Source organism: Huiozyma naganishii, chromosome 6, assembly GCF_000348985.1.
Source record: "Huiozyma naganishii CBS 8797 chromosome 6, complete genome".
Lineage (NCBI taxonomy): Eukaryota > Fungi > Ascomycota > Saccharomycetes > Saccharomycetales > Saccharomycetaceae > Huiozyma > Huiozyma naganishii.
The window spans coordinates 303,608-317,316 of NC_035927.1; the positions used below are offsets into that span (position 1 = coordinate 303,608).

General features: G+C 41.6%; 4 protein-coding genes across 4 annotated transcripts; 1 reads left to right on the top strand and 3 right to left on the bottom strand.

The window, feature by feature from the left end:
• Window positions 1–74: 74 nt before the first annotated feature.
• On the top strand, window positions 75–1,460 carry KNAG0F01670 (uncharacterized protein; the record flags this gene model as incomplete). The annotated part of the gene is made up of 1 exon (XM_022608602.1): window positions 75–1,460. The coding sequence occupies one exon, from the start codon at window positions 75–77 to the stop codon at window positions 1,458–1,460; it is 1,386 nt and encodes a 461-aa protein (XP_022465081.1).
• Window positions 1,461–1,611: 151 nt separating this feature from the next.
• HSC82 (Hsp90 family chaperone HSC82) lies at window positions 1,612–3,753 on the bottom strand (the record flags this gene model as incomplete). Its single annotated transcript, XM_022608603.1, has 1 exon — window positions 1,612–3,753. The coding sequence occupies one exon, from the start codon at window positions 3,751–3,753 to the stop codon at window positions 1,612–1,614; it is 2,142 nt and encodes a 713-aa protein (XP_022465082.1).
• Window positions 3,754–4,249: 496 nt separating this feature from the next.
• RTP1 (Rtp1p) lies at window positions 4,250–7,171 on the bottom strand (the record flags this gene model as incomplete). Its single annotated transcript, XM_022608604.1, has 1 exon — window positions 4,250–7,171. One exon carries the CDS (start codon window positions 7,169–7,171, stop codon window positions 4,250–4,252), a length of 2,922 nt encoding a protein of 973 aa, XP_022465083.1.
• Window positions 7,172–7,474: 303 nt separating this feature from the next.
• Window positions 7,475–8,050, bottom strand: ADD37 (Add37p; the record flags this gene model as incomplete). The annotated part of the gene is made up of 1 exon (XM_022608605.1): window positions 7,475–8,050. One exon carries the CDS (start codon window positions 8,048–8,050, stop codon window positions 7,475–7,477), a length of 576 nt encoding a protein of 191 aa, XP_022465084.1.
• Window positions 8,051–13,709: the final 5,659 nt, after the last annotated feature.

The window sequence follows — 13,709 nt, forward strand, 5'->3', positions numbered from 1 at the left end:
TTTCCTCAAAAATTAGGATTTCTGAGGCTTAAAGGGGAGGAGGCACATACAGCTCATCGCACGCAGCCCAAAAGATGTGGTCGAATAACTGGAAGAGGAACGAAAAGGTTGACGAACCCTTCACGTGTTGGATATGCTTGGAAACGGAGGATGATCCTGACAGAAAGGCGCAACTGTGGTTCAAACATCGGTGTGGCTGTCACTTGCAGCTTCACAAACTGTGTTATTTAAAAATGGTTTATCACAGCATGGACGATAACTCAAGCTTTATTATTCCGTATGAGCTAAAATTCATTGACATAAGAAGGGAGAGACTGACTGGTTTCATCGAACAAAACTCGATAATAGGAAGGAATTTTTTCCCCATACCGTTTTCCAGATTCAGATTAAACCTTTGGGATGTTTTGCCCTCCCCGATCCGATTTTTGTTAATACCTTATTTGAACATCCTGAACATACCTATACTTTTTGCCCACACTTTTACACTGTCAGAGGACTCAGTGAATGCGCGCGGTAGCGACGTCAACGTGCAGACGATCAAAGATCTAATCAGGTTTTCTGCTCCAGCTCCCCCCTCCTGCCCACAGTGCCATAAGGACATTATACCCTCAAACCAGCTCAATTTCATTCCTAAATCATACGTGTTTTCAATCAGTGAGATTGCCACTAACGTACTCGATGTCGTCAACCCACTTGCCATCACAATGGCATCGCTCCTCAACCCAGCAAAAAATTGGTGCCAGATGTCAATCTGGCAATTGAGGCATTTGTTTCCTGAGGATCAACTAAGGATTCTGCTCAATATGAGCACCACAAAGGCGCTTGATGTGTACGTTCTGTCTAAAAGTGGCTGGTCCAGTGTCCCGACGTACACTAAAATTTTAATAATGGGGTTCCCTGTATATCTATTCAGTCTTTTGACTGACGGGATAAAGGGCACTTCTTTGGTACTGTGGGTGATAAACGAGGCCCAATGGTGTTGGCCTCTTATGGCTTCTTGGAGATTGAAGGCTATGAATGAGACTTTGGGGTTCGACGTGAACTACATGTCAAAATGCTTGATGTATTCCAGGATAAGTTTCTGGTTATTGAAAAGGGTATGGCGTTTGGTTGTTGGTAAGGGGAACGCAAAGACAAAGGAGGAACCGCCTTCAAGTGTATCTTTATCTACACTTTTTGCCAAGGCATTGGTGTGGCCATTTATAGGATCGAAAGTGGGACAGGCACTGGACTACATAATAACAATTTTGAGGAGACGCTTTCAATGGAACCAAATTGTTGATGAGGCATCACCCAACCAATTGCGCATGATTTATAACTTTATTGGTTGTGGACTAACCGCCGTGGTGAACTATGTGCTTGAACGCTACGTAGACAGAGAACGCTGCAGAAGAGCGCGTTACATCGACGCACTGTTGAAGTCCACTATCGAAGAAGACGAAGGTGGTGCACTTGACTGATTGCCGAGACGTTATTAAGGATTGATGTGATTCAACTATCCACGTTATATTTTATAAGTTATATAATAGATTGTAGTAGGTACTTATTTATGCATACATTAATATTATTTTGTTGTTTTCTCATGTTTGTTTTGTATATGCCCGACAAAACTTAGTCGACCTCCTCCATCTCGGTGTCGGCGACGGCGTCTTCAGCTGGCTTTTCGGTAGCAGCTTCTGGCTTCTCTTCGTCGGCTTCTTCTTCGTCTTCGTCAATGTTCAAACCTAGAGAGATCAGTCTGTTGATTCTCGTAGCAAAGGAGCTTGGGTCTTCTAGAGTGAAACCGGAAGTCAATAGAGCAGTTTCGTACAGCAAGTTGGTCAAGTCCTTGACGGTCTTGTCTTGAGCACCACCTTCGTCCAATCTCTTCTTCAATTCCTTGATGATGGTAGACTTTGGAGAAATTTCGAAGGTCTTCTTGGAAGACATGTAAGAGGACATAGAAGAATCTCTCAAGGCTTGAGCCTTCATGATTCTCTCCATGTTAGCGGACCAACCAAATTGACCGGTTCTGATAGCGGCAGGGGCGTTGACCAACTTGTAGGACAATTCGACCTTTTCGACTTGGTCACCCAAGATTTCCTTCAAAGCCTTGGTTAGAGGTTCGTACTCCTTAATTTCCTTTTCTCTTTGGGCCTTCTCCTCATCGGTTTCCTCCAATTCGAAGTCCTTGGTGATGTCTGTCAAGGTCTTACCTTCGAATTCCTTCAACTGAGTGAAAGCGTATTCGTCAATTGGATCAACCAAGAACAAAACTTCGAAGTCCTTGGCCTTCAAAGCATCCAAGAATGGAGACTTCTCGATGGCCTTTAGAGACTCACCAGTGATGAAGTAGATGTTCTTTTGGTGTTCTGGCATTCTAGTGACGTAGTCGCTCAAAGAGGTCAATTCGTCAGAAGATTTGGTGGAGTTGTAACGCAACAACTTAGCCAAGGCGGTTCTGTTTTGGGTGTCTTCGTGGATACCCAACTTAATGTTCTTGGCGAAGGCGCTGTAGAACTTGTCGAACTGTTCGGAGTCCTCAGCAATTTCGTTGAAGGCTTCAATACACTTCTTGACAATGTTCTTTCTGATGACCTTCATGATCTTGTTCTGTTGCAACATTTCTCTGGACAAGTTCAATGGCAAATCTTCGGAGTCCACGACACCCTTGACGAAGGACAACCAGTCTGGGATCAGGTCTTCAGCTTCGTCAGTGATGAAAACACGACGGACGTACAGCTTGATACCAGACTTCTTCTTCTTGCTCTCGAATAGATCGAATGGGGCTCTCTTTGGAACGAATAAGATAGCCTTGAACTCCAATTGACCTTCGACGGAGAAGTGCTTCACGTACAATGGATCTTCCCAGTCGTTGGAGATAGACTTGTAGAAGGCGTTGTATTCTTCTGGGGTGACATCAGACGGGTTTCTGGTCCATAAAGGCTTGGTCTTGTTCAATTCCTCCAATTCGGTGACTTCCTCCTTGACCTTCTTGGTCTTTGGCTTTTCGTCCTCCTTCTTGTCCTCATCTTCGTCGACTTCTTCTAGCTTAGGCTTCTTGTCGTCCTCGTCCTTCTTTTCTTCACTTTCGTCCTTCTTGGCCTCGTCTTCCTCAATTGGAACCTCCTTTTCGACCTCCTTTTGGACCAACAATTGAATTGGGTAGGCGACAAATTCAGAGTGTCTCTTGACAACTTCCTTAATTCTCTTTTCCTCCAAGTATTCCAATTGGTCATCCTTCATGAAAAGTCTTAGAACGGTACCTCTGCCGATCTTCTCGTTCACCGTGTCTAGAGTGACGGAGAAGGAACCACCGGCGTTGGATTCCCAAATGTACTGTTCGTCGGCGTTGTTCTTGGAGATAACTTGGACTCTGTCAGCAACCAAGAATAGAGAGTAGAAACCAACACCGAACTGACCGATCATGGACACATCGGCACCAGCGGATAGAGCCTCCATGAAGGCCTTTGTACCGGACTTGGCGATCGTACCCAAGTTGTTGATCAATTCAGCTTTGGTCATACCAATACCTGAGTCTCTAATTTCTAGCACTTTCTCCTCTGGTTTTGGAGTCAACCTGATGAAAAGCTCTGGTTCGGTTTCCAACTCCTTAGGGTCGGACAAGGCCTGGTATCTGATCTTGTCCAAAGCATCGGAGGCGTTAGAGATCAACTCTCTCAAGAAAATTTCCTTGTTAGAGTAGACAGTGTTGATGATCAAACTCATCAGCTGAGTGATCTCAGCTTGAAATTCAAAAGTTTCAGTAGACATCGTGGCTTGGAAATGTGTAATATCTGTGTATTTTTGTCAGGCAGAGGATGAGTTCTGTGTGAGTTTATCTCTCTCTCTCTCTCTAAAGTAACCTGGAAAAGTGTTTTTTCACTGCGTAGAGTCAAAAACTGCTGATCTTACTCAAGAGGAAATAATCTAAAATTGAATACTACAATACTTATACTTTATAATATTTTATTTATTTTTCTTTCAAATTACTTTTCCCACTCCTTTTATACATCGACACAACCAGACTACCGTCAAACCCGTAGAACGGTAAAACCTCCTCTTGTTCCAAGAAAAGAACGTCTTGGAATACTTTAGAACGTTTTTCTCTCTCGACAGCAGTAAAATTTCCAATTTAGAACAGAAGGGGAAACTGCGCTGTGGATTCGTTTTTTTGTATTTTTCGTTGTTCTTTCACGTTCTAGAAACGGTGGGTCGCGTGGGTCCGGTAGACCAGGACAGCCCCGGTGGTGGTGGTTGATGATGTGGTCTAGACGGCTGCTGACAGTTCTTGTAGAAGCTGTTCGGTCTGCTCGTTAACAAAGTAGTCTTGGTCTATCGTTCTCACGTATTCTAGAAGTATTCGTATCTTGTCTGCCGGGTATTCCGCCGGCAGGAGGGCCGTCCCCGAGTTCACGAGCAAGTCGTGGATCAGGCGAATAGCTGCTCTCCGTACGAGGAAGGACTGTTTTGTCTTGTCACTGGAGGGCAATTCGTCGCCTCCGGAAGGTTTGTCTTGCTCCAACTGGAGGATTCCGAAACTGCAGTCGAGCATGTCGCCAATTTTGTCCTCGATACCCGCTGCGTTGACTTGTAGTGCGACGCCAAGGATGGACATCGCAGACAGCCGCTCTTTGACGTCCACAGTAGAGCGGTCCCTGATCTTTTGTAAGCAGACATCAATGACTAACGTTGCGTGCCTCCCCTGGAACAGTTCGTTCTCTCGCTGGATGTAGCTTACAAACACCTCACCGATCTTCAGTACGTCGTCTAGCTTGTTCTTCTTCTTATTTTTACCCTTGTTACCGTAGAACTCAACTAGCACTTCCAGTGTCCTTGATGGCTCCAGTTCAATGAGAGAGCTGAGACCCTTTATTGCGTTCAGATAGACGAAGGGATCCTGCTCCGTGACCAATCGCAGGTGGTACGAAATCGCCTTATCAACGGTGATTACGGGGGATCTCTTCTCAATGAGTGCCCTCATCTGTGTAAGTCCATATGCTCGAATGGGGACCGAAATGTCGTTAATATTGATTATGGCCCTGTTTAAGACTTCCTGGTCCGGATTCTGTGCTGGTTCCAAGCTACTCGAAGTCTTCGTTTCACCGTTCGATAACTTTTCTGTTATTAGTCCTTGGATGTGGTCCAGGACGTCACTCTTGTTCATGTTGCCCTGCTGCTTCAGTTTCTCGCCGATCGTTCGGATTACAGGTTTGTTAGCTTCTACCTCCAAGGCACTCATCCCATTTAATACAAGCTGGAGAAGCTCTAGCACCATTTTAAGCACTGTAGATTTTTCCAATGGCGGTTCAACGTCTTGCTTGTAAGAGGAATCCGATTCTTCGTCATCTGAATCGGGCTCTTCGGGTGTGATACTCGGTAGCTTGTCTGTAGTTATAAATCCGAGAAGTTTTTCTATCATGATCAGAACATCTTTACCTTTCTTGACAATGTCCGTTCTAAATTCTTCGTGCATCGCTTGCAAAAGCTTCAAATCTACTAGTATCAACAGATTGGAGCTAAACTCATCGCCATCGATACTTATCCTCTTCGAGGACGTGGTTGAATTTTCAATCCAACGAGACAATACCGCCAAAAATAGTCCAGCAATGGCGTCCTCGTGGTTGAAAGCCTTTAACAACTTCATGAAAAGATCGATCGCAGTGTCCAAATCTTCCGTCAGTTGTGATAACTTTTCAGTCTGCGCCTTTGACTGGTCAATAGTAATGTTCTTGATAGAGTCAAGGACATCCACTATGTCGGAAGATTCATCCTTTGACACAATATACGGTAGCTGCGTCTCTAGATCAATCTTGTACTCCCAATTTTCGTGAGTGAAATTCAGTAAATTTAGGGACAAGTGATTCAAGATATTGAAATTACCTGTGACTACGATAAGTGTTTCAATTAGAGACAGTATCACCTCAAAATATGGTGCAACCGGTTCCTTGTTTTCGCCTCCGCTGACTGCCAGGGGACTAATTTTTTGCTCCTTTTTCAAAAATAAGCAATATATCCATAGATTCAAATAGAAGTCATTGGGAGATGTCAATTCCATTAAAACTTCTGTTGATGCATTTTTGGAAAGAGATATTAAAACGTTTGTCAAATCATTTACCTCCTTCACGGAATAGCTGCTAGCAGAAGGAGTGTTGTTCAAGAGTATCTTGTAGATTCTCTGGAACAAAAAATCTTTCACTATCCTCTTGTTTTTAAAATAGAATTCTGTTATAATTCCATTGATGCAGTTGATTAAAATAGGTCTATTGATGTACGTCAGTCCATCGTACACTTGTTCGAACAACTTAGTCAAATAGAGAAGATTGGATACCGTTTTTGGTCTTGAAAGTACAATTTGATTCACTCTTGCTAACTTTTCTATATCGATGGGTTCATTTTCCCTTACACCAAGAATGAAATCTATCAGACTGATTAGTCCATTATCCTCTCTGCGGATGGGAAGTGTCGCTAGTCTGTTCAAAAAGTACTGTCTAAGATTTGCATCCTGCACAGTTTGTGTTAATAGAGAGTACATAACAAACAGTGCGTATGTCTCTTGCTTGTCCTCAAGATTTGATATTCTGGTCTCCATTGATACAGGGTTATCCTCATGGAAATATAAAACAGTTGCCGCCAAATACAAGTTTGTGAATAATGACCCCTTTAAAATTGTTGATTTCAAATACGAGTTCTCCGTTGTTAGCAGTATGTTGCTCAAAGTATCGACCACACTTGACAATGTACTGTTTTCCAGGGTGTGAGAAGGTGGAATAGCATACCTCGAATCATTTTTTTTGAAATTACTCAGTCTCCGTGACTCAAACGGTATCCGCATTGTTTGGGGAACATTGGCATCTATTCCATGTACGATAATCAGATTGATTAGTAGAGCTAGGTATTTCATATCGTGGAGCGAAATGGGCAATAAATCGCTTTTCTGTTTCTGTAATGCTACTTCATTCTTCGCGAGCAACTGATTTAAGGTCACCACATATGTGAGTATCTGGTTAACAAAAGCAGCGTTATCCGCATACCCAAGATATTCGTATAGCGACTGTTGCGAGTCTGCTTGATCGTATGCGCACACCTTATTTAATAATTCACCATCAATATCTTGGAAGAAACGATCTAGAGGTGTGTCCTGTATGAATTCGGGTTTCTCATTCCATAACTTCTTTGCGGTCTCCCCCATTAGTCGGCAAAGCGAATCCCCCTCTCCCCGTCTGGTACTGGCGTCGTCTTGCTCATCGCATAGCGCAGGCTTAAAAAAACGACTTCTTTGCCTCACTTAATTCAAATTCTTTTTCTTCACTTAAATTTTTCTAAAGTTAGTATATCAAGCAAGATCTTGGAGAAAGTCCCAAGCGCGCAAGTGTGTCATTTATTCCCATTATCCGTGATTTTTATTCCATATATACGACGGAACCCCTTTAAAAAGTTGTTGTGGTACTTTACGTATGATTAAATAGTTGTGATTTATTGATGCAGCGGTAGATTAGTTTTGGACATTTTCGAAGATCTTCAAAAAGGCAGGACACCAGTTACTTATTGTGATATCCGAGATCATCCATTTCCTTAAGAAATTTGCACCTTTCTCCTTATCCTCACTCAACTGGAAGAAGTGTGTTATTATCTGTCTTGTGAAATGAGCATTCAAGCTAGACTCTGCATTTTTGTCAACTTTATTCTTGTAAAAATAAAATTCTTTCTCACTTAAACTGGTGTCCATCTGACAAAATTCACGTATCTTTTCCAGTATATCATCCTTTGTGTAGACTTCCTCGGATGTAAATCCGTACTCCTTGGCTGTTATTATAGCATTAACGGACTCCACTTTCCCGCTTATGTTTCTCTTTGCCTGTGGGGGAGGGATCACAGCTGGTAAGCAGACTTTCCTACAGGTCCCTGGAGCAGCAGCATTATCTATTAAATGATGTCGTCTAGCACCGAGTGTCTTTGCTCTAACTTTCTTGTTGTTGTAAAACAGGAAACTTGGGCAGTCGTTATAGCCCGGTATTTCATCTTCTTTGCAATTTTGGAAGCTCTTCAAAGAGCCAAGTTCTGCATTCATTATGTTAGTTTAATATTTTTCTTTGAGGGTAGTTTACCTTTGTAGTTGGTAGTGTAGAGAAGATATTTTACTCTTGATTTTCCGAACGGACACGTATATATAAATCTATATATAAATCTCAGTTCCTACGATCTGTTGCGGAGGACGGCGTTGAGAGGAAGAAAAAAGAGACGTCAAAGAACTGCTGCAAGAGAAAATATCTATATATATACCCACGGACAAAAACCTCTTTGATAAGCCGTTATTTTTTAATGCGTCACTGGGAGGTAAGCTGTTCCTCAACCGTGGCACTCTCTCGTTTATTTGTTTTCCCGCGAGATCCAGCCGATATAACTTCAAGCCTGATGGAGAATTATTTTCCCTTTTCGGCTCTGCAGTATTTTTGTTGCTCTTCTATTTTCTCTCTCAAAAACAATTCCATGTCCCACAGAAACCGCGCAGAGCGGACGCAAAAAGAGAAGAAAAAAAAAAAGCAAAAATGCAGGAGACGAGAACTCGGTGTATTGTTGACTTTCCAAGAAGAATCAGTTTTCCGGTAATAGGGAGGTGTTAGGCAGCGGGAAGAGCTCCCGGAGGAAGCTGCGCATACGCGGAAACATTCAGCCTCCGAACAGGCGTGCTGCGGTTTATACAGAGGGTCTTATTTAAGGGGGTCGCAGGACAATTCTACAAAGCAACGGTTGCCTGCCGGTGACGCCGTTGCTTTTTTGGGATTAGCAGCAGAACACGGTCGATAAAATATCTCTTGCATGTGAAGAAAAACATGAGCCGTGTGCAAATCGGATGTTTTGTATCTCTCTTTTTGTGCGCGAAAATCCCCTGTTTGTTGGGAGTATCCCGCGGAATGCTTGAAACACTTTTATCTTGTATCTTTCCCTCAACAATGTATCCAAGATCCTTGGTTTGTTTGTTTATTTGTTTGTTTGTTTTTTTCCTCCCACTTCGACCCCGACCCCTTACTTTTCCTCCTACTATTGAAGAACGTGTGGGAACCCACACTCAAAGTATCAACTGATAGTACTGTAGCATTTTCTTCACGGGCATGTTTGCACGTATGTGAATTTCTCGCAAAGGGGAAAAATAAAACCATAGAATACCACTCTCGCCCAATCACCTATGAGAGATCCAGTTCTGCCAATCTCTCATTCCAAACCAACAGACCCGCCCCCCCCTTTTTCCGCATTCGTTTCTGACTAAACGCGATACGAGCCGTATAGGGATATTTCGGTTTTTCCCAAATAGGAAGTTTTTTTGGTATCTACCGCATTATGGTTGTTTTTTTTGACCGTATATGGGCGAGTGGAATATGTGCGTGGTCCTCTGTATCCTCGTAGCCTCTAAGTACTGGCCGTTTGTCCTGCGGGCAAGGTTTGCTCTCTTCTGTGAGATGATCTCGGCTTGCAGGTGGTAGGTGTGCGGTTGGAAAGCTGTGATAGGAGAGGGGGCAGGTATTCTTACTTTATATGTTTTTGAACTTCGGGGGGATTAACGTTCATACCAGCTGGTTACTTCCTCTGCAATATGCTTTGAAGAAATTATAATCCTTGGAGAGCTCCTGTTTTGTAATAAACTGGCTTGTTACACACAGCGATCCCTGCGGCAAGTAATGTATACTGCTCGTAGGGACGCATGGTCAAATAATTCTGGAGTTTAAAACAAGTGAAAATTTTCTCCACTGGATTTTGTCAAGACTTCACTCTTTGTTTGCCTTTTAAAGGATTTTCTTTACAGGAAAAAGCGGTAATCTCTGTGGGGTCAGAGTCATTTCCATCATGTTTCATGTGTGGAACAGTGAGCTGTTCATTAATTATAAGGTGTGTGTCGTTATCTTTGCTTTATTGGCTGTTCTTTCCTCTTCTTAGTTGAGAGATTTGATCTAATTAGATTATTTGGAAAGACGTTCAATCAAATAATTCTTTTATAATGCGGAAATTCTAACATTGATAGGGCCTCCCTAACATGACCATATTATAACACTATTACAGTACTACATTTCAAGTTAAAGGGGGTTGTGGTATTTGCTGGAAGCTAGGAATGATGCTGCACTACACATGTTTGAGGTGCGGCAGGGTCTTCCAGCACACGGTCACTGCCGAACGCCGGATTTCCAATATCCAACATTTATTCTCGCTTTTCTGTTTATTTCAATTTTATAGTTTCTTACATTTTTGGTACAAATGGGTTTTATCAAATATAAATACTACTTGTTACACTTTAACTCATTTATAAATTGTAAGAGTCCCCAAGTATATCTGACTAGTCACCAGTACAAAAAGGCGTAATTAATAGGTGAACTACTATAATTACTTAAACATTAACCTACACTACATAGCTTGTAACCAGTCTGACCTCGGTCCGAGTCTTACGCTAAAATTATGGAACTCGCCTTGGAAATGGACACATGACTTGCTACCCCCTCAAATATAGTACTGTAAACTATTAGAAGCTCGAGGGGGGAGGACAAAGTTCTGGAGATGCGGAGGGCCATATTATTCTGAGAGTATATTAGCCGCAAGGTATCAGCACCGACATCTTTCAAGACCGTTTTTAAATCCGAAGCCCACAAATTGACCAGTTTCAATCAAGCAGGTACAACTGATATAACTCGTATAATTATGTATACGGCGTAACTAAGAATATTAAAAAGTCCTCACACACTGTTCAGGCACCACCTACTTTAGTTTTTACAAAAAAAGAAAAAGAAAGAAAAAGTTAACAAATTAAACATTTGCCTTGAGGTAAGGAACGGAATGTTGAAGAAAAGAAAACCCATTATACTTTTTACTACAGGTCAACAGCATTTACATCTTTTTGACGGAGTCGAAATTTAGCAGCATGGCAAGGGCTACGTATCAGTTTAACAAGTAGTTTACTCAACGGAGGAGAAACGCGAACGGGTATGAACCGGGACAGAGATGAGTCTACCTTTCCCAAGCAACTCACATACATGGTTATTCAATGCTCAGCTCATTAAAGTGATGTTCCCACATTGAAATTTCTTTAAAAGAAGTACACTCATTCTCTAATCTGCGTATTCGATAAGAATTGAGACAATCAAGAGAGGAATGGTGAAGGCAAATACATTCTGCATTGGTCATATAGGAATGATCGGAGCTCAACGCCGCGAAGAACAGATCGTAATCAGCTCATCTAATCTTGTCATCAGCACCACCAAATACGTAATCCATTTCTCGTAGTATCGTAATTTTGATCAACATAAAGCACGAGCCTTGGATTTCTTGCCTCTGTACGATGAAATAATCAAGTGAAAGTTTAAAAGTATAACATTCTATTTGTTGTCCGCGGGCCGTTCTATTTTAAAAATACCGAAATTTTTCCGATTTTTCAAGTGTAAGAATTCTTTTCTCAAACTCTCAAAGAACGCTTAAAAAAAACCCCCTCCTTATACTTTTTTTCCAGTGATTATTTTGAACAAGTACAGCAACGGAACTCAGAATGGTGTGCACATCGGTATGAGCAAAAATTTAAGATTAGAGGTGTTAGTAATTGTTTGAATTACAAAACAGAGCGATTTTTTCCAACATTTGGAAAACGCGCATTGTTTGGTAATCCAGAAGGTGAAAGAACTGTGTGACAACTGCAAATCTGTAGAGATCCTTAATGCGCCCAGCAATGTTGTGGAAGGGGAAACAACATACCATCTCTTTAAACATCAATGAGCATTATCAAAGTAACTCCAACCAAATCTTCAACAACAACACCTGAACAATACCATTAGAAATTTGAAGATTATCCAGTACGTTCTTTAAGACAAATTGTAGTGAATGCACAAAATAGTTGTGACATGAGGCAGATGCATTTGGTTGCACCGTTAGAGGACCGTTAACAGATGAAAGAAACATTACAGGTTGAGATAACATTCAATGCAGCAAGGAGAGTGAGGATCTATATTTGAACTCACTGGGCACAAAGTCACCACACGACAACATTGTTGTCCCTGTCGTTAGTGTACCAGAGATCTCCAAAGCTGCAACATGGACCTGAAATAAGGGAACTCGGCAAAGACAGAAACTTTTGGTCCTATATATTTTGAAATAGGAGTGCTGCCTTCATAGATCTCAGATGATAAGAACAATTTATTTAATCGACTGAGACAGTGAAGAATTTTAATCGACATCAGGGCAAGAACATTGTTGTTAATCGACACCAGACAGGAACATTGTCTTTAATTAACATCAAACAGGAAACTTGTATTTAATGGGATGAGAGAGGAACGTTCTCTTCAACGGATATCAGGCAGAAATATTATTTTTAATCGGCTGACACAGGAACGTTGTATTTGATCAACCTGAAAAGGGATGCCGTCTTTAATCGTCCGATACAGAAATATTCTTTTTGATCGACCAAGACAGGAACGTTCTACCTAACTGACATTCCTCACTGAAAAAAAGAACAACAAAATGTTTCACACAGTGCAAGCTGATCGTTTGCTTCATCATGATAGATTCATAGTGCTCTTTTTTAATCAAATCAACCTGCAGATGAACTCAGGCAAATACGAAACCATGCTGAAGGCTGAATTGGCAACGGAGAGATATCAAAACCTCATACCGGATTAATCCCTGATACAACAAATATCTTGCTATCACACTCGTAATTGTCCCGATGTAATTATTCTCTCCGTCTACACGTTTTTCTCAATATCTCATAAGATAGTGTTCAAAAAACCCCAGAAATCTCCAGAACCGCGTTCCCACAAACAGCCCAAATGGGGGAAAACCACAGCAGTGACTGTCAGACTTCATAACAAGGGCACATAAATGTGGAGTCAAGGCTTAAAATCTGCCCAGATACCGAAGTATACTGCAACACAGCGCCCACACTTTCAGAACTGTAAATTATCCTCTGTTATATCTGCCACCACAAACAAGTGAAAAAAACGTGATGGTAGCCTGGCGAGAGTATACGTTAACTAATCCGTCCAAATGGTATATTCTGTTGCCTGCCGCCTAAGGGTCCATATCACAAGGGAAACAACTTTTGGGTCTTGCACTGTTTGATCTGCTTCCTGCTATTAGTTGTTGCATATTTGAAGTTGCGATGTCAACAAGTTAGGGTGAGGCTATACCTTTCTTCAAAGGATAAGCTATTCACCTAACCAGCTTACAATAGTGTTTGTTGATGAAATTTACACCTTTTGGTCTGCATTTGTTTTCAATTCGTTCTAAGTTGGATTCTGATAAAATATATGTTGCTGTTCTTCAAGTAAACATCGAGACTGGATAATATTGTTGCTAGGCACCATGCCTAAACGTATTTTGAAATCAAAATAGTCCATCATGAAGTAGCAAATACGCTGGTGCTCTCTCTTACCAGTTGAAGAATACAGAAAGAAAATATTTATGCGTTCGATTCGTTATAAAAGATGGCTGTTGCATTGCGTCAAATATTCAATACCTTTCCAAATGTTTACCGAATCATCGGATTATTGAAATGTGAAGCGGTTGGTGAAGTAAGTGAATGAATGTCCATAAGTATAAACTGAACTATGAGAAACAAGTTCTGGGTGCCAAGTTAAGAAGCAAGAAAAGACTTCAAAATAGTGTTTTTTTTGCATTTTTTTACCCTCCTAAGGTGCCTACCGTGACTGTAGAGTGGGTCACTACCAGAGAAAACGGATGCATTTTCCTCCGGCAAT